Genomic DNA, 19,201 nt, shown 5'->3' on the forward strand with positions numbered 1-19,201 from the left:
ACATCACAACAGGTTCTCAACCAGTAGGAGCCTGGTCTTTGGGTTGCTATAAAGGCTAGCTCCAGACACTCCACTGTGTGCTTTTGATTGGAGGTAAAATTGAAAAGCTCCCATTCTTTCTTAGCATTCCTTTCAATTATTTTATATTTCAATTGTGTTAGCCCTATCCAAATTAACTTATTGAGTCGAGTTCCAAAAAAGGAAAAGACAGAGAGAGATAGAAACTTGCTGCATCTAATGCCATTTTATATATTTCAAGTTTGTTGAAAGGGGAGAAAAAAAAGAAAGATGGAACAAATGGGGTGGAGTCCAAGAAAAGAAACCTAGTTCAAAATATCAATGAGACAACGAAAATTAGCATGTTTTTGTTTGTTTCTTTCCTAGTTATTTATTTATTATGGTTCCATTAGAGATCAATAGTCTATATATTTAATCTGATCTGGGATGTGTTTTTTGGGCGGTTTTGACATTTCATATGATATTGAATTGGTATTTCTCTTTTAGGTGATTTTTTTTTTTTTCAATTTGTTCTTATTATGTTTGGATTTGCATCAATTTATTAGTGCTAGAGCCCACTCGATTCGCAACTTCATCAATTTCAACTAGCATATTATCACTTCTGTCACAGTTACATGATCCGAAATCTTCCAACTTTAATAAATTCAACCACCACCATCCCCTCTTAAGCATTTCAATTAGTAAGTTTTGGTTTGTCTACTTTTACTGATATTTTGATTTTTAATATAAATAGTCTTAGACGAGCACTTTAGCCACTTTAAATAAGTTTATCTTATTATTAAGATATCATAATTATATGCCAATTTTAAATAAAATTCTTTTTACTAAAAAATTAATCTGTTATTTGCTTCAAACAACACATCAATTCGGGGGGAGGGGTGTGGGACCCATGGGAGGTGGGACTCAATGGCCACCACCCCGCTCTCCCGCTAGCTCGCGTTGGGCAATGCGAGCAATAGATCGAAACTGCTTTTTACTATATCACTTGGTTTTATTAAATTTTATTGTTTGTGTTCATAGATAAAATACAATTCAAGAGTACCATTATGAGTAATTTTTAAGATTAGCAGATTTATAAAAGATTTAGTATCATATATTATCAGTTATGTCATAAGTTATTTAAAGAAACGATAGTTTCTGATGGTACCTAACTCAATAGGTTTGGCCTTTAACCAAGATCAAACTAAGAAAAGATGGCCTCAAACACTTCTCACGACATGCTAATTTTAGTGAAGTATTTGAGATTACTAATGATACATTTGGTATTGGTGCTAGAAGTGTCGTAAGCCAATCAAATGGGTTGGCTCAATAGCATTCTCTTTATTGAAAAATGAATAATACCCCAAATAAAGGTACTCTACCTATGTTGAAGAGTTGCACAACGTCCTAATCTCTTCATCGTTGAAAGTATTAATTGTTTAATTCATTACCCTAAGAGTCTTGCTAGGTATTGTAATGATTAGGCTTCAGGTACTTAGTTACCGAAGAAGTTCAGATTCTAGATACAGTGGGTGGATTCAGTTCCTCAGTGAGTATACTTTGGTGCTTTGGGTATTACTTTGGAATGGTCAATTCTCTTAGACAACGTTTTTTGGTTAAATTGTGTAAAATAATATCGTATCAAAATAAGGTTAAAATATTTTTAAATTAATATATGAAATTATTAAGATAAAGTTGTGAAATATTATAAATTTTTTATCAAACTGTTTATTAAATTTTTTGAAATGCACTGAAAAACATATTTATCATTTTTTTTATCTGTAAAATTAAAAATATGCTTATCTAGAGGTGGAAGAGATAAGTATATTTAAAAAATGTTAGATAAGAAGTCACGTGACTTCTTTTTCAAAGGTTGCCCAATAAATTTAACAAACATATTAAAAAGAATAAAAATTTAAAATAATTTTCATACCTTATATTTTTTAATTTATATCTTGATTAATAAATATTATTAGCTTAACTTTTCTCACCTTTGGCATCATTTATCCCTATATATTATATTAGCTGAAGTAACTATTGCTCTTTCATCAATTTTATTATTCATCATGACGATTATTTAAAGTGCACTAACATGGTCATAACCTACACATGAGTACAATAAGAAATTTATTATTCACAACACTTTATTTACTTATTTGTTAACCAACACTATCTAAAGATGTTCAAATTTTTAATTGAGTGGTTTTTTCACTTATTTTTTTTCAATTTTCATTTCACTCTAATCACTTTATCTCGATCAAAAGTTGATACTTTTATTCAAAAGATAAATTTCTCACCTTAAGGGACTTTTCCCACCAGCCTCATAGATGAGAAGAAGAGATTAATCATTGATATTTTACTCTTGAGTAATGAAATGGTTTTGATGAATGTCTATATGAAAATCAATCTATATGGATTTTGTGAATGAGAAAATGCATTTTTAGTACATAAATCTTAAAGCAAGATATGAAATATTGAGTATGGATGAAAGATTGATTTGTTAAGAGTGATTTGTTTCAAAATCATACTTTTGATAATCTCAACTTGTTTTAAAGATAATCAAAATGAGTTTTTAAAGAATCGAATAAGGTTGTTTTGAAAATTAAGTTTTTCTAAAAGAATAGTCGACTATCAGGTTTATTCTGTTGACTATGTTTCAAAATAGTCGACTGTTTTTATTGTTCTGTCGACTATTTAAGTATCTGTCGACTATTTTAACATCTGTCGACTGTTGAGTAAAAATAGTCGACTATGCCTTTTGATCTGTCGACTATTTTTGTTCATGAAATTCAAAAATTTCTTCACATTTCAGCAACTGTCGACTATTCAAGTATGTCTGTCGACTATTGGATTTTTGTATTAAAAATAGTCGACTATCAGTATATGTCTGTCGACTATTCTTAGTTTTACTTGTAAAAATAGTTGACTAATCTTTTCTTCTGTCGACTATTTTGTTTCTCAGATTTTACAACGGCTAGTTTTTGGTGCATTAAATGCTCGCCAACCACCCACAACGGTCCAAATTTCAAACATACCCACCATCAACTATAAATAGGTGGTTGAAGATGCATTAAAGGCTGTTGAGAAACTATTAAATATCTTGAACGATCGTGCCTTCACTGTTACATCGATTTTTACTTCTTTTCTCTCTGTACTCTCATTTAAGAGGCTTTGATATATACTGTTCTATTTCTTTTAAGCCTCGTTTATTTATTTAAAGAGAGAAATCTGTAACTAAGAGTTGTACTCTTAGCCTCTCTAATTCATTGTCTGTATTTCTTCCTAGCAGTAGCTAGAGGGCCCATTAAATTGGGAGGTTGTACATTGCCTAGTCAAGGACTAGAGGACCTACTCATATTGAGTAGGGGGTTGATAGTGATATTGGTTTTAAAAATCCTTAGTGGATAACTAAGGTAGTGGATTAAGCTTGGAAGGCTGAACCACTATAAATCTGTGTCTTCACTGCTCTTCATACTTTCTCCTTTAAGCTTGCATCGTTGCACTTTTGACTTTGTGTAATCTTCAATAAGACCACATCATTATTCCTCTTTACAAAAAAAAATAAATACTTTCACTTTCCAAAAGAAATTTTTTTTCTTACCAATTCACCCCCCCTCTTGGTGGATATCACATCAGCTCAATTCTATCAATTGGTATCAGAGCGTGGTTCCCATTGTTTTCAATTAGGTCTAACAACCTAGGGTCAAGATCCACATAATGGCATACTTTCCTAGCTCCTCTCATCATGAAGGACAGAGTACTTCTCGTCCACCTTATTTTGATGGTACTAACTACAATTACTGGAAAGCTAGAATGAATATCTATCTTATGCAGGACTCAAGTCTTATGCAAGCTATTAAGAAAGGAGTCACCTTGGCTGACATGGAAAAGATGGACAAATGGACAGCTGAAGAGAGAATGAACATGGAGACAAATGCAAAAGCAATGAACACATTGATTTGTGCACTATGCCCAGAGGAATTCAACCGAATATCAACATGCAAAACAGCAAAGGAAATTTGGGATAAACTAGAGGTAACTCATGAGGGTACAAACCAGGTAAAAGAAACAAAAATAAATATTCTGGTTCATGACTATGAATTATTTACTATGAAAGAAGATGAATCCATTAAAGACATGTACACCAGATTTAATGATATTGTTTCAACTTTAGAGTCTCTAGGAAAAACTTTTACAAATGGTGAAAAAGTTAGGAAGATTCTAAGAAGCTTACCTAGATCATGGGATCCTAAAGTCACTGCTATTACTGAGGCAAAAGATTTAGACAAACTTGAATTTGATAATCTACTAGGATCACTAATGACTCATGAAATCATGATGAAACGAAGTGATAATGCTGAACCAAAGAAAGATAAGAATGTAGCCTTTAAAGTTGAAAAGGAAGAAAAAGACTCTCAGGACAGTGAAGATGATGATTTTGCTCTGTTAGCTAGAAAATTTAAGAAATTTATGAAGAAAGGTAGGTTTAATCAAAGGAAGACATTTCGGAAAGAAAAAGATCAAAAAGAGTCTAATCCATCTAATGAGCTTCGATGTTTTGAATGTAAGAAGCTAGGTCACATTAGAAGTGACTGCCCCCAACTGAAAAAGATGGATCGCAAGGAAAGGAAAATGAAGAAAAAGGCTCTAGCTGCATGGGGTGAAGAAGATCTCTCATCAAGTGATGAGTCTCAAGATGATGAAGTTGCCAACATTTGCTTTATGGCCAATATTGAGGATGAGGTAAACTCTCAGCATCCTAATCTATCCTCTGACTTTACTTTTGAAGAACTTCATGATGCATTTAATGACTTGCTATGTGAATGTGAGCATATGAATGAGAAAAATATTGATTTAAGAAGAGAATTAAATTCCTTAGAAAATGAGGTAAAAAATCTGAATGTTAAAATAGAATTGTTAGAAAATGAAAGAAACAGTTTAAGTGCTGAAAAGGAAAATCTTTTGAAAGAAAACAAAGACATGAAGGAATCGTTAGAAAAGTTGGTTGAAGGTAAAAATAAACTAGAAATGATACTTGGAGCTCAAAGAAATTTTGGAAATAAACAAGGAATTGGATTTGATCCATTCCAAGCAAGCTCTAGTAAAACAGTGTTTGTTAAAGCAGTAAACCAAAAATTTATTCAAAGAAAACCATTTTTCAAACCAAAGTTTTCAAAAAGAGGTATTACCTGTCATTACTGTGGAAAAGATGGTCACTCAATTAACAAATGTTTCATACGAAATTTTCCTCAAAAATTCAAACAAGTTTGGGTTCCTAAAGATGTAGTATCTTCTAACAAGAATGGACCCAAGAAGATGTGGGTACCAAAGGGAACAACGTGAATGATTTCTTGTGTAGGCTGCATTGGTTTCAAATGATCCAAGGAGCAAGTGGTTCCTTGATAGTGGCTGCTCAAGGCACATGACAGGAGATCAAGATCTTCTCAGCAATATTGTTCTCAAGGAAGGAGGTAAGGTTTTCTATGGTGATAATTCTCAAGGTAAGATTATAGGTATGGGTTCTATTTCTTTTGAAAATATTACTTTAGAGAATGTGTTTCTTGTTGATGGTCTTAAACATAATTTGATTAGCATTAGTCAACTGTGTGATTTAAACTATGAAGTTTGTTTTGATGCTAACTCTTGTAAAGTTGTGTGCTCTAAGTCAAAAGAAATAAAATTAAAAGGAAATAGAGTAGGGAACATCTATCTCACATTCCTAGAATCTCCTAAAATGGAAAACTGTTTAGTTACAAAGTCATCTCAATATTCTTGGCTGTGGCATAATAGGTTAGGGCATGCTAGTATGAACCTAATAAACAAGTTAGTAAAACATGATCTTGTTATTGGATTGCCTAAGCTTAAATTTGAAAGAGATCACATTTGTGGCACTTGCATGAAAGGCAAACAAATCAGTATATCATTCAAACCAATAAATGAAATATCAACATCTAGACCTCTAACACTACTTCACTTAGACCTATTTGGTCCAATGAGGACTCTAAGCTTAGGAGGTAAACAATATGTTTTAGTTATAGTAGATGATTATTCTAGATTCACATGGGTAATTTTTCTTGCATCTAAAAATGAAACATTTAAGTCATTTGAAATTTTTAGTAAAAGAATTCAAAGAGAAAAAGGCTTTTGTATTTCAAGAATTAGAAGTGATCATGGAGGAGAATTTGAAAATGAATCATTCAAACTGTTTTGTGAAGAAAATGGAATAGATCATAACTTTTCTTGTGCTAGGACTCCTCAACAAAATGGTGTAGTAGAAAGAAAGAATAGATCTTTACAAGAAATGGCTAGAACAATGCTTTGTGATAAAAACCTTCCTAAGTACTTTTGGGCAGAAGCTGTGCATACTGCCTGCCATATTTTAAATAGAGTTTCAATGAGGCCTTTATTGAAAAAGACTCCATATGAATTATTTAAAGGAAGAAAACCCAACATAAGTCATTTTCATGTGTTTGGTAGTACTTGCTATATTCTCAACAATGGAAAAGAATCTCTAGGTAAATTTGATGCTAAAAGTGATGAAGGTATATTCTTAGGTTATTCATCTCAAAGTAAAGGTTATAGGGTATTCAACAAAAGAACCCTAGTGGTAGAGGAAACAATCCAAGTTATAGTTGATGATATTAGCCTTGAGGTTCCAAAACCTAGAGAAGATGGTGAAAATAATGTAACTCAAAATTTTGAAAAACTTTCTATAAGACAAAGTGAGTCTAATGCTCAAGAAAACGATTCATTTGAAGAAGATCAAGAATATCAATTTGAAAAAGAACCAACATTTCCAAGAGAAAGGAAATATGTCAAAATGAATGAAATCTTAGGAGATCCATCCAAAGGCATTAGAACTAGATCTTCCATTAGGAATGAATGCCAATATGCTGCCTTCCTATCTCAAGTTGAACCCAAAAATATCAAAGAAGCTTTAGAAGATGAAAATTGGATTATTGCCATGCAAGAAGAACTAAATCAATTTGAAAGAAGTGAAGTTTGGAAACTAGTGCCAAGACCAAAGGATTATCCTATTATAGGCACAAAATGGGTATTTAGAAATAAGATGGATGAAAATGGAGTTGTAACTAGAAACAAAGCAAGGTTAGTGGCTCAAGGTTATAGTCAAGAAGAAGGTATAGATTATGATGAAACTTATGCCCCTGTTGCTAGGTTGGAAGCCATAAGAATGTTGTTAGCATTTGCTTGTTTCAAAAACTTCAAATTATATCAAATGGATGTTAAGAGTGCTTTCTTAAATGGGTATATTAATGAAGAAGTTTATGTAGAACAACCCCCGGGATTTGAAAATCACAAATATGAAGACCATGTGTTCAAATTATCTAAAGCTTTATATGGTCTAAAACAAGCCCCTAGAGCTTGGTATGAGAGACTCAGTAAGTTTCTCTTAGAAAAAGGATTTAAAAGAGGCCAAATAGATACAACATTATTTATAAGAAGTCATGATAAGGACATATTATTAGTTCAAATATATGTGGATGACATCATTTTTGGATCTACAAATAAATCTCTTTGTGATCAATTTGCAATTCTTATGCAAGGAGAATTTGAGATGAGTATGATGGGAGAACTTAAGTACTTTCTAGGATTGCAAATAAAACAAGAAGAAGAAGGTATATATATTTCTCAACAAAAATACATAAGAGATCTTCTCAAAAGGTTTGATGTTCAAGATTGTAAACCTATGGCTACACCTATGAGTAGTTCTCAAAGCCTAGATAAAGATGAATTAGGGAAAGCTGTAGATAACAAGCTGTATAGAAGTATGATTGGCTCTCTGCTTTATTTAACAGCTAGTAGACCTGATATTATGTTTAGTGTGTGCTTATGTGCTAGGTTCCAATCTAATCCCAAAGAATCTCACTTGAAAGCAGTTAAAAGAATTTTGAGATACCTAAAAGGATCTACAAATCTAGAACTATTTTATGCAAAATCAAATATCTTTAAACTAGTAGCATACACTGATGCAGATTATGATGGATGTAAAATAGATAGAAAAAGTACAAGTGGTTCTTGTCAATTCTTAGGAAATTGTTTGGTATCATGGTCAAGTAGAAAACAAAATACAGTGGCTCTATCATCTACTGAGGCTGAGTATGTAGCAGCTGGAAATTGTTGTGCTCAAATATTATGGATGAAATACCAAGTAGAGGACTATGGCATAAGGCTTCAAAACATCCCAATAAAATGTGACAATACTAGTGCTATAGCTTTAACAAAAAATCCAGTGTTTCATGCAAGAACTAAACATATAGAAGTAAAACATCATTTTATTAGAGACCATGTTCAAAAAGGAGACATAAGTCTTGAATTCATAGATACAAATCATCAAGTAGCAGATATCTTTACAAAACCTCTTGATAGAGAAAAGTTTGAATATTTTAGAAGTGAACTAGGATTAATCATAACATGAGTAAGTGTGTTGTGCTCCTTTCTAATGTTTTTTTTATACATATATATTATTGAGAAGGCAAAGATTCAATTCTGTCAAATCAATTTATAAAATTGACAGAATGTTATCAAGCCAAAATTCATTTGTGATGGGGCATCTCTGCAAGCTTATCAATATTTTTCTCAAATATAGTCGACAGCAGTTCCAGCCTAGTCGACTATTCGTCTTGTGTTAGCCAAATATAGTCGACAGCAGTTTCAGCCTAGTCGAGTATTCGCCTTGTGTTAGCCAAATTAGTCGACAGCAGTTTCAACCTAGTCGACTATTCGCATAGTGTAAGCCAAATTAGTCGACAGCTATATTGCATCTGTCGACTATCCCATCGCGCCTATTTAAAGACCAGGCGACTATCGGCCCTCTTTTATTTTTAAAAACCCTAACCGTCCGTATTGTCGTTTCCCTCCTCTCGAAGTATCGATTTTTCCTTAACCTAGTGCATTCGGTTATTTCGGTTTCTCGTGCTCCATCAAAGTACCAAAGCATTTCATTTCATCCGCTATCCCTCGGCTCTATCTGTCGCTCGATCTCTCGGCCATTTCGCACGATTACTCTTGCTCTGTCTATCCCTCTTGCTCTGCTTCGTGTTTCAATCACTCCATATGGCAAGGACTAAGAACACAGACAAGGGCAAAGGCAAAGGAAAAGGGAAAGAAAAAGAATCGGGTTCTTCAAGCCGTCCTCCATCCCATCCGAGACCTCAAATCCAACTTTTCATTTCTGAAGAACAACAAGAAAGGTATTCCATGTACTTTGAGTCTCGTGAAGTCCTTGAGGGTCGTTATTTAGACTTATCTTTTCTAGAATCCATTGGTTTTCCCTACATTCAGACATTTAAGGATTTCGGTTGGTGGGATTTCTTAACAATTCATCGATGCATATATGAAGATGTGGTTAGGGCTTTTTATTCCAATGCCAACAATATCTTTCATAAGAGAAAATCGGATAAGAAGTTCAAGACTAACATTGGGGATGTTCATATGGAAATCACCATGATGCTAATCCACGAACAGTTTAAAATCCCTTTGGATGGAGAGGACTATGCTTCCTGGACTCAAGATTTTCTTCAAGCCAGTAAAGAAGTCATAGGAGATGACTCACTTACATCTAAGATTTCTGACACATCCAAAATGGACTTGAACACTAGGATTCTTCATCTGATTTGTTGTCAAATGATTCACCCTAGAAATGGAAGTTTCTCTCTTGTTACAAGACTTGACTTGTGGTTACTCCAATGTATTAAGGCCAGGAGAAGGCCAAATCTGTGTCATCTGATGATTAACTTGATGGTAGGTGCTCTTTCCACAAAAACTAGGTCCCTTCCTTATGGTATGGCAGTCAGTCTTTTACTGGATCGTTTGGTTGGAGACATGGACAGTGCTAGAAAAGTATATCTAAGCCAATCTCAACACATTAGTGACAAGACACCTATTAGAACTGGCTATGCACACAGGGATGGGGAATGGGTTAAAGCAGACCAACTTGAAAGGCCTAGCAAGAAAAGAAGATCAGAAGGACCATCATCATCTCATGAAGACTTAGTGGTTCAAGGAATGGCAGATCTTAAATTAGATATATCAAGAGTTGAAGCCAGCCTACAAGAATTTCGAGAAGAAGTCAGGCTAGATCTACAGAGTCTTCATCAGCAGCAAGAAGATCTATCTTCTCAGATGGGGTACCTTATTCAGTTGTTCTCTTCTCAGTTTCCTCCACCTGCTGCATCTCCATCCATTCCACCAGTTGACTCTCCTTCCTCCGCTCAGTCTTCTCCTTCATCCATCTCTCCAGATGTTTAGATGATGCCCTCATCATACATTTCACTTTATTTTTACCTTATGTATGCTTGTTTTGGAAAATTTACCAGTAGCTTCTGTTATATGTTTTGTTGAACTCAACTATTACTCTATGAATGAATGTTTTAGTATTGACATTTCACTCTTGCTAATGTATGTTTAAATAGGGCTGAATGATCTGGTTGAATTATTTATGTGCCCTTGGTCTAAGGGGGAGCCTCAGTGCGTTTCAAAAAGGGGGAGTATTCTTATTATTTGATATTGACAAAAAGGGGGAGATAAATTGAATAATTTGATTTTCATATTTGTTTTGTCATCATCAAAAAGGGGGAGATTGATATTTTACTCTTGAGTAATGAAATGGTTTTGATGAATGTCTATATGAAAATCAATCTATATGGATTTTGTGAATGAGAAAATGCATTTTTAGTACATAAATCTTAAAGCAAGATATGAAATATTGAGTATGGATGAAAGATTGATTTGTTAAGAGTGATTTGTTTCAAAATCATACTTTTGATAATCTCAACTTGTTTTAAAGATAATCAAAATGAGTTTTTAAAGAATCGAATAAGGTTGTTTTGAAAATTAAGTTTTTCTAAAAGAATAGTCGACTATCAGGTTTATTCTGTTGACTATGTTTCAAAATAGTCGACTGTTTTTATTGTTCTGTCGACTATTTAAGTATCTGTCGACTATTTTAACATCTGTCGACTATTGAGTAAAAATAGTCGACTATGCCTTTTGATCTGTCGACTATTTTTGTTCATGAAATTCAAAAATTTCTTCACATTTCAGCAACTGTCGACTATTCAAGTATATCTGTCGACTATTGGATTTTTGTATTAAAAATAGTCGACTATCAGTATATGTCTGTCGACTATTCTTAGTTTTACTTGTAAAAATAGTTGACTAATCTTTTCTTCTGTCGACTATTTTGTTTCTCAGATTTTACAACGGCTAGTTTTTGGTGCATTAAATGCTCGCCAACCACCCACAACGGTCCAAATTTCAAACATACCCACCATCAACTATAAATAGGTGGTTGAAGATGCATTAAAGGCTGTTGAGAAACTATTGAATATCTTGAACGATCGTGCCTTCACTGTTACATCGATTTTTACTTCTTTTCTCTCTGTACTCTCATTTAAGAGGCTTTGATATATACTGTTCTATTTCTTTTAAGCCTCGTTTATTTATTTAAAGAGAGAAATCTGTAACTAAGAGTTGTACTCTTAGCCTCTCTAATTCATTGTCTGTATTTCTTCCTAGCAGTAGCTAGAGGGCCCATTAAATTGGGAGGTTGTACATTGCCTAATCAAGGACTAGAGGACCTACTCATATTGAGTAGGGGGTTGATAGTGATATTGGTTTTAAAAATCCTTAGTGGATAACTAAGGTAGTGGATTAAGCTTGGAAGGCTGAACCACTATAAATCTGTGTCTTCACTGCTCTTCATACTTTCTCCTTTAAGCTTGCATCGTTGCACTTTTGACTTTGTGTAATCTTCAATAAGACCACATCATTATTCCTCTTTACAAAAAAAAATAAATACTTTCACTTTCCAAAAGAAATTTTTTTTCTTACCAATTCACCCCCCCCTCTTGGTGGATATCACATCAGCTCAATTCTATCAATCATGAAACCCAACAATTAAAGATCGAACACGAGATCTTTCACTGACTATATAACGGTTAGAGTTCAAATTTCTTCAAGACATGTTCATCCCTAACTGGTGAGTTATGCCCGAGAGAGTACTTTTCTTTGAGCCGCATGTAAAACTTGTTATATTATTTACTAAACTCTAGCTAGGTTCCTTGATCACTTTTCATTGTATAGGCATTAAAAATGATTTTACCTCTTTTCAGTTTTGATCCTTTCTACACGGCATTATTGGATTTGGGGTCAATCATAAACCTTAAGACTGTCCCATGAATTCACCCCCCCCCCCCCCACCCGACTGTCCCCATCCACAATTGATCCCCAAAACATTTTGGAATACATAATCGACCTATAATCAACTTTCATAGTGACAATCGATCTTCTAAAGGTTTTGAAATGGCACGAGTCCATCTAATAGTTGATCATGCTCACATCTCTTAAGACCCTTTCATCTTCAACAATAATTAATGAAAGCTGACAAAGAAAATTGTTAGACAACAGGGCTGCCTTAAGAATATTTGTAGTCTTAGGTAAGAATTATTTTAGTGAATCTTTAATAATTTAAGTAAATATTAACAATTATTTAAATTTTACTTTGCTTGCTTTTTGAGAGGTAAAATCACTAATTAAATTTTTTTATCTAAGTTTAGAAAATAAATCTTTTTTAATTGACAATATAGACAAGAAAAAAATATATGAAAATATAAAAATTAAATAAACAAAAAATGTGAAGAGTTCACAGGTAGATCTTACAAATTAAAAAGTTATCGATTTTTTTATTTTTTTTTCTTTAATACTCAGATCAGTGCGAATTTCTCAGACGAAATTTTATCTGTCCAAAAAATCATCTTATCAAATTGTTCTTCTAAAATAACTCTGTTTTTTTTTTTCGTTGTGTTACTGATTTACACATTACTATTTATTGTCTAATATTAAAAAATAACTTATGAACTTAGGAGTTGGAAGGCCTTCTCGTTTAAATGACACATCACTATTTAATGTCTAATATTGAAAAATAATTCTTGAACTAGGAGAGTTGGGGAGTTTCTCTATGTAAATAAAATAACAAAATAAAGTAGAAGATAAACTTAAATAAAAATCATCATAAAATAAAATTAATAATTTTACATCTCAAAAAATAAAAAAAAATAATTAATTAGTGATTTTGAGATCCCTAATTTTGGGCCCCTAGACATAGTGCCTAGAGATGGGCCTGGTTGACAACAAAAAGGGAGGAGGAGGGCTAAAGGAAAGGAAATGAAGATGGTGTTTGGTCGTAAGCAATCTTGACATTTATCCATTTCTTTCCTAGGACTTCTAGAAATATATGACTTATATAAAATGATATCGTTTAAATAAAACAAAAAAAGAAATATTTTTTAATTCTCCTCCCCTACCCCCCCCCCCCCCCCCCAAAAAAAAAAAAAATTGACTGACTTAATACTCAGTCACATGTTTTTTTTTTTGAAAATTATATTACTTTTTTATAGAAAGTGAGACAATCTGGATACAATAAATATCTTATATTTTAGGTAAATTTATTTTTCATATTAATGTATTATGAAAATCATAATATGTTAGATTCCTAAATTTACGAGAATATGTTCTCAAAAAAAATTTATGAGTGTAATTTTACTTTTTTAATTTTTGTTCTTAAAACTTTAGATTCCTACTTCTTTTTCACGGAAAAATAAGACATATTTAAGCTTGAACAAATGACTAAGGTAATCCTATCAACTTGCTACTCAATTCATAATGTTGGGCATGGTGCAATTGATAACTTGACATGAGTTATAAAGTTTAGGCAAACGCTCAAATATTATTCATGAGTCTAACGATCCTCTCTATTGTACTTTTGTGACAAAATTATTAACTTGTATGCTCCATAAATAACATAAAATGACAGAGAATTAGAGGAGATATAAAGAAGGTATCTGAATCTCACAAGCTCAGCCACGCTTGCTATCCACTACTAAGGACCCACCTACTGCCATCATAAAAAAGTGTCTTTCATTAGGAGCCAAACATGGAAAAAGTGGGGGGAACAAGACAAGACCTTTAGAGGGCACAAACGGATAAAAAGCATATCTGCCAAGCCAATAAGCAGCAAGGCATATCTGCCAAGTCAGCTGGATAGCCAAAATCCAGCCCAGACAATACACTAGTTGAAAAGCTGAAGAGGTAAGGCTTGGCCAGAAATAAGGTGGACAGATGAGAAACCAGGGCACGAAATCTATTGACTAATGCATTATAAGAATTTCTAATCTTGATGAATTCTTGCTGCATTATAAGAATTTCTAATGTACAAATTAATTTGGCCTTTCTCTGCTACATATATATATATATATATAGTTCATTGGTCTCAGAATATCTTCCAGTGCATGGTTCTTCTATTCACAACTTCACTGGAGGAGTTCTTGATGGGGAAACAAGACATTTTGCATATGCAATTGGCAGTGCAATTATCTTCTTGGGTTTGCTAACAAAAGCTCTTCTTGTGAAGTTGTTGTAATCGTTGGCTTCGATCTCGTCTAGTATTTGGCGATACAATAGAAGCGATGCCCACACCTGCAGCACCAAAACAATGCATTCATAGATGCAGAAGAAACACGAGATCCATAACAATAAACTTTGTATTGCTTTGAATGAATTATATGGTTGTCGTGTAGAGCTATCTATATATAGAGGGGAACCTAAGGATAATTAACCTATACAATAGATAAAGATAAACCTGTAATATAACAAAGAGTTCAACTCAAAATATCCTAATCTTGGGAGTATCACAATCTGGTATTCTGCCATGTGAAGGTTTTGAAATTGTAAAGACATTCGACATTGTGCAGGAATGTGTGTTATGGCATGGCAACAGGGCAAGGCATGTTTCTCCTAACTTAAAGCTAATTAGTAGTCCACTACTTACCGGCCATCTGCTTGCTGCACTGAGTTCTGTAACTCCTTTTTCTGCCTCGTTGAAGAACATCCTTGCCCTATTAATTTGATTCTTCATAAAGCTCCTCCATTTATCTGTTACTTTTCCTGCAAAAATGTCTTCATCTGAAAGCCCCGCCTGAGCTAGTTCATCTTGTGGTAGGTAAACCCTTCCTCTCCTTGCACTGTATTCAAACAAACACATAAGAAATGGGACAGAGCAATAAAGAAATAAAAAAAAAAAAGAGGGTGTTTCCACTGCACAAGGCTCCCCGCTTGGGGAGAAACCAAGGCAAAAAAAAACCTGCAAGTTCAGAATTTTCAGGGATTCGATTCCACAATCCAGTATAAAAGATCCTGATATATTATGTTTCATTTCATTTTCCGGTTAGGTCACCATGGTGTTGTAAATTCACCATCATGCCCAGTCTTAAACAGACTTAACTCACCAAACGTATGAACCAACATTTGCCAGGTATGTCCAGTTGTGTGGTGGTCTAAAACAATCATTATGGAACTCAAAAGAGATCAAACTTCTAGTGCTACACTTACTCTTCTCCAACATCCCTGAGAATGTTAGTGAGCTGATTCGCGATACCTAAAGCCAAGGCAGCATTGTAGACACTCTCTGTTGTTGCCTGTGATTCTGGTGCAATGCCCATAACTGGAACACTCATCAATCCAACAGTGCCAGCCACATAATAACAATAGAGATATAGTTCATCAAAGTTCATGTATCTAGACTTCTTCAGATCCATCCTCATTCCTTCAATCATATCTTTGAATGGCTGCAAAACAGAATATTTTTAATCACAATGCTGGTTGTGCAAACTAATTCAGACAACTAAATCATCAAAACTATAAAGTAAATAGCTACAGTTCACGGCAAAATAAGACGTGAATAAAATGAGAAATTGGCACAACAGCTAGTTGAAGTTGTTCTTGAATGTAGTTAGCGCATGATAGATTCGTCCATCTACTATTATCAAGCACTAAAATATATAGAGGGAATGCAGGAGGCCACAAAGAGGTACAATTCTTATGAAGGTTCCTTCCTATTTTCGGAACAAGGGCATCCATACCCTTAATTCATTTCCAAATTCCAGAAGAGAATGTTAGGACACTGTTTAAATTGGAAAAGGTAAATTAGAGCAATTTTAGCCACATGCACGCACACGGATCTTATAGTTCATGGAGCTCATTCCTCTCAGAACCTTGAGAGGCATTTAGTAAGATTCAATTAGATGGTATGAACAGAACTGTGCAGAAAGATGAATAATGTCTAGCAAGGGAAAACCTGAATGTCAACAGGAAACTTTGCCACAGTATCTGACAAAGCAGCATCAAGCATATCAAATGGACGTCCTTGGAAAAGATCTTCCAGCCTTAATTCCCATCTGTCTAATGCTGTAGGTGTTATGTGTGATGCATTATGCCCGTCAACAAGCTCATCTGTCCTCCTACACCACACTATATGAACCACAACAATCATGAGAAACCAAAGAGAGGATAAAGTCTATCTGCGTTGCACTAAAGCAACAGATTCCACATCTGATAACTTATTGTGGACAAGATTTAAGTAGAATGAAACATCCAAGTTTTCACAGAGTTATGGAACCAGCATTTCAGAAATAATTGAGCACAATGTTCAATACTCAGTGATGTGTATACCAAAGAGATGGCTTCTCTAGTCTTTTAAGGTCATTTCCCATGCCATGACGAAACATTTTAATGTGCTTGAACTTTAAAGGTTATATTATTTCTTTTAATTAAATTTTAACCATATATAGCCTGCACTATTCCACAACTCCTAAACTGTGAATGAAATTTGACAACCATATGGTTGAGACTACTCAGAACCAAATTCACAATCACTTGAATACACAAGTGTAATACATTCAGTTTACCTATCATCAGACCTAAGGTCTGTCTCCTTTCATCACTAAAATATAGAAACTAACATCTACATATGTTCTAAGTAGTTACTTAGCTGTCTCAACTTCACAATCATGGGGTAAAGAGTAATCAGAGCAATCCTCAATGTACTGGAATTTGGAAGCTGTGGTACATTTGGTTTACCTTTCATCAAGCAACTAAAACCTATCTTATTCAGCAATAAGTAGAAACTAGTATTGGTTTAAGTTCCAACTCATTATTTAGCAGTCCCCTTAACTTTTTAATGGATAACAAGGCTTGCAGGGCCATCAAATCTAATAATTCTTCCAAAATATAATCAACTTTGTTGAGAGCTTAATAATTCAACTACGAAACGAAGAATATGTACTCAAAAAAAATTATCTGTACTCTCTCTTTTGTGTTTATTTTAAATGGATTCAGAAACTTATTATCCCAAAACAACCAAAAAAAATAAAAAAAACCTTCTCTTGTACACTTCCTTTTTCTTTGTTTGGATCCTAAAAAAATCATGAAATTGAAAGAAAAGTGGTTTATTTCAAGCACAAATTCAAAGATAAAATCAAGTTCTTACATCTTGGGTTTACATGTCAACTAGTGCAACCTGGCATAGCAGCACACATACATTGTTCCAAGCATAAATAGTTTGTTATCTCATGAAAATCAATAATTTACCATCTACGGATGATCTTGTAATAAGGATACATGCAGGCACATATCACAAATATCAGGTTTTTTATGCCAGAGGTCAAAAAGAGAATACAATTGATAGGTTCTATGTATGAAAGTGATCAAAGTAGCATCTAACCTACCTTCACAAGAATAAGAATGCTGTGTGTTTCTAACTTAAGCGAGAACCAATTAATTTAACAGAAGCAACACAATTAGCTCAACTAGAATTAAAAGCAGCACATATTCAAACTTGGTTAGAAAACTCGAGTGGGAAATATCAAGTGTTTTTCAAAGAAGCAAGAGCAGCGTCAAATTTTTTAAGAGCCACCAAATCCATATCCATTCGAATCCAAAAAACTATTCCATATTCTATTAGAATCTATTAGTTCATCCTTCTAACTCAAAATTTGCACGAGATATGGAGGCTCACCATAAATAGCCCAGATAGCTCTTCGCCTCTCAGATGTCATTAACAATGTTCCTGAGAAGGGCAAAAACAATTAAGTAAGATTTACTTCAAACCACGATCCAATCCTTATGAAATAACAGATGAAAAGAAGGCTAACCCAGGTAAAATGTCTTGGCATACTCTGCACAAATTTCCCCACAACGGTCATAGGCTTCAGTCATCAAGCTCAGAGTTCCCGGAAGAACAATATCGGGCTTCACTTCATAATCTTCCCCAGTTTTGAGCTGCTTTTTAACTAAAGCAGCCTGTTTCAAGACCACATCATAAACTTTCTGCTCCGATGAGACGGCCATTTCCCCGGCAGGGTTAGCCACCACATTTGAGAGTAAAGGGAATTTTCCTTTCTTCTCCAATCCTGATCCATCCAAGCTTGGATAGCTCAAGTCTGCATAGAAAGAGCCATAGTTCCAGCTCTGCTTCTTGCTCTTCTTGAGTGCAACATGGCAAATCAAACTCTTATAGCGAGCAATGAATTTGGACGAATCGGAAACCCGGTTTCCTTCCCGGGAAGACTCAAAGACCCCAAAATTAGAGATCTCAGAATTGGGAGAAACAACCGACAATAAAGCAACAGACATCTTCAACCTGAAATACTGGTGCTGTTAGCACTTTCCAGGAAAAATCAAGAATCCGCGCGGTGCTCCTTTTCCTTTCCTCAAGTAGTTTTTAAAAATTGCACCACAACTCAGAGAATTCTATCCAGTTCAAGAAAACCCAACACCCTTTTCAGGGAAACTTTCACAAAAATCAAAAACCCAACAAAAATGTAAATCAAAAAACCAGTTGAAGCTGAGTTATTGAGCTCTTCAACAGCAAAACAAACTCTCAAGATTTCTTTACAATGAACAAAGAAATCGAAGTCCACAAGAAGAACAAATCTGGGATAACACACAAGAAGCAAGAGCTCAAAGATGGAGATCTCAAGAACTGTGGCTCAAGAAGAAATTGGGGGAGAGTATAAGAGAAATAAGTGGAGGTGACTGCTTATGAGCCTCGTTTGGGTAATGGGTGGTTTCTATTTCGACTCGATTAAACTAAGCTCCCTGTCTCCAGTTCAGAACACGTAGGTGCTGGAGAGCTCCACCCAAAAAATGACCAGGCACAATGTGAGTAGCACAGAGAGGTGACATAATGAAAATCCAGGAAAAGGACAAATTTTCCGGGACAGGAGCAAGCCGTTAACAGAACCTCCAATTAGTTGAAATAAAAGGGGATTATCTCCATTAAAATAAACAAATCAAGAACGGAATTGGGCTTCCAGGTCAGTTCTCCACTCTTCTAGGTTCCAGGTCA

General features: G+C 34.3%; 1 protein-coding gene across 1 annotated transcript; it reads right to left on the bottom strand.

Annotated features, from left to right (window-relative positions):
* Positions 1-13,913: 13,913 nt before the first annotated feature.
* Positions 13,914-19,201, bottom strand: LOC127804176 (phytoene synthase 2, chloroplastic-like). Its single transcript, XM_052340970.1, has 6 exons — positions 18,006-19,201; positions 17,870-17,920; positions 16,151-16,323; positions 15,406-15,641; positions 14,846-15,038; positions 13,914-14,493 (listed from the first exon to the last, which is right to left on the bottom strand). The coding sequence occupies exons 1-6, from the start codon at positions 18,484-18,486 to the stop codon at positions 14,320-14,322; spliced, it is 1,308 nt and encodes a 435-aa protein (XP_052196930.1). The 5' UTR covers positions 18,487-19,201; the 3' UTR covers positions 13,914-14,319.

The sequence above is a fragment of the Diospyros lotus genome, chromosome 6, assembly GCF_014633365.1.
Source record: "Diospyros lotus cultivar Yz01 chromosome 6, ASM1463336v1, whole genome shotgun sequence".
In the NCBI taxonomy this organism is placed as follows: Eukaryota; Viridiplantae; Streptophyta; class Magnoliopsida; order Ericales; family Ebenaceae; genus Diospyros; species Diospyros lotus.

Excerpts from the sequence above, each read along its gene's own strand:
- LOC127804176 (XM_052340970.1), bottom strand. The coding sequence starts at position 18,486 with ATGTCTGTTGCTTTATTGTCGGTTGTTTCTCCCAATTCTGAGATCTCT. Across the intron at positions 17,921-18,005 it reads TGCCAAGACATTTTACCTGG|GAACATTGTTAATGACATCT; the intron begins GTTAGCCTTCTT and ends TGCCCTTCTCAG. Across the intron at positions 16,324-17,869 it reads AGCTATCTGGGCTATTTATG|TGTGGTGTAGGAGGACAGAT; the intron begins GTGAGCCTCCAT and ends TGGTTCATATAG.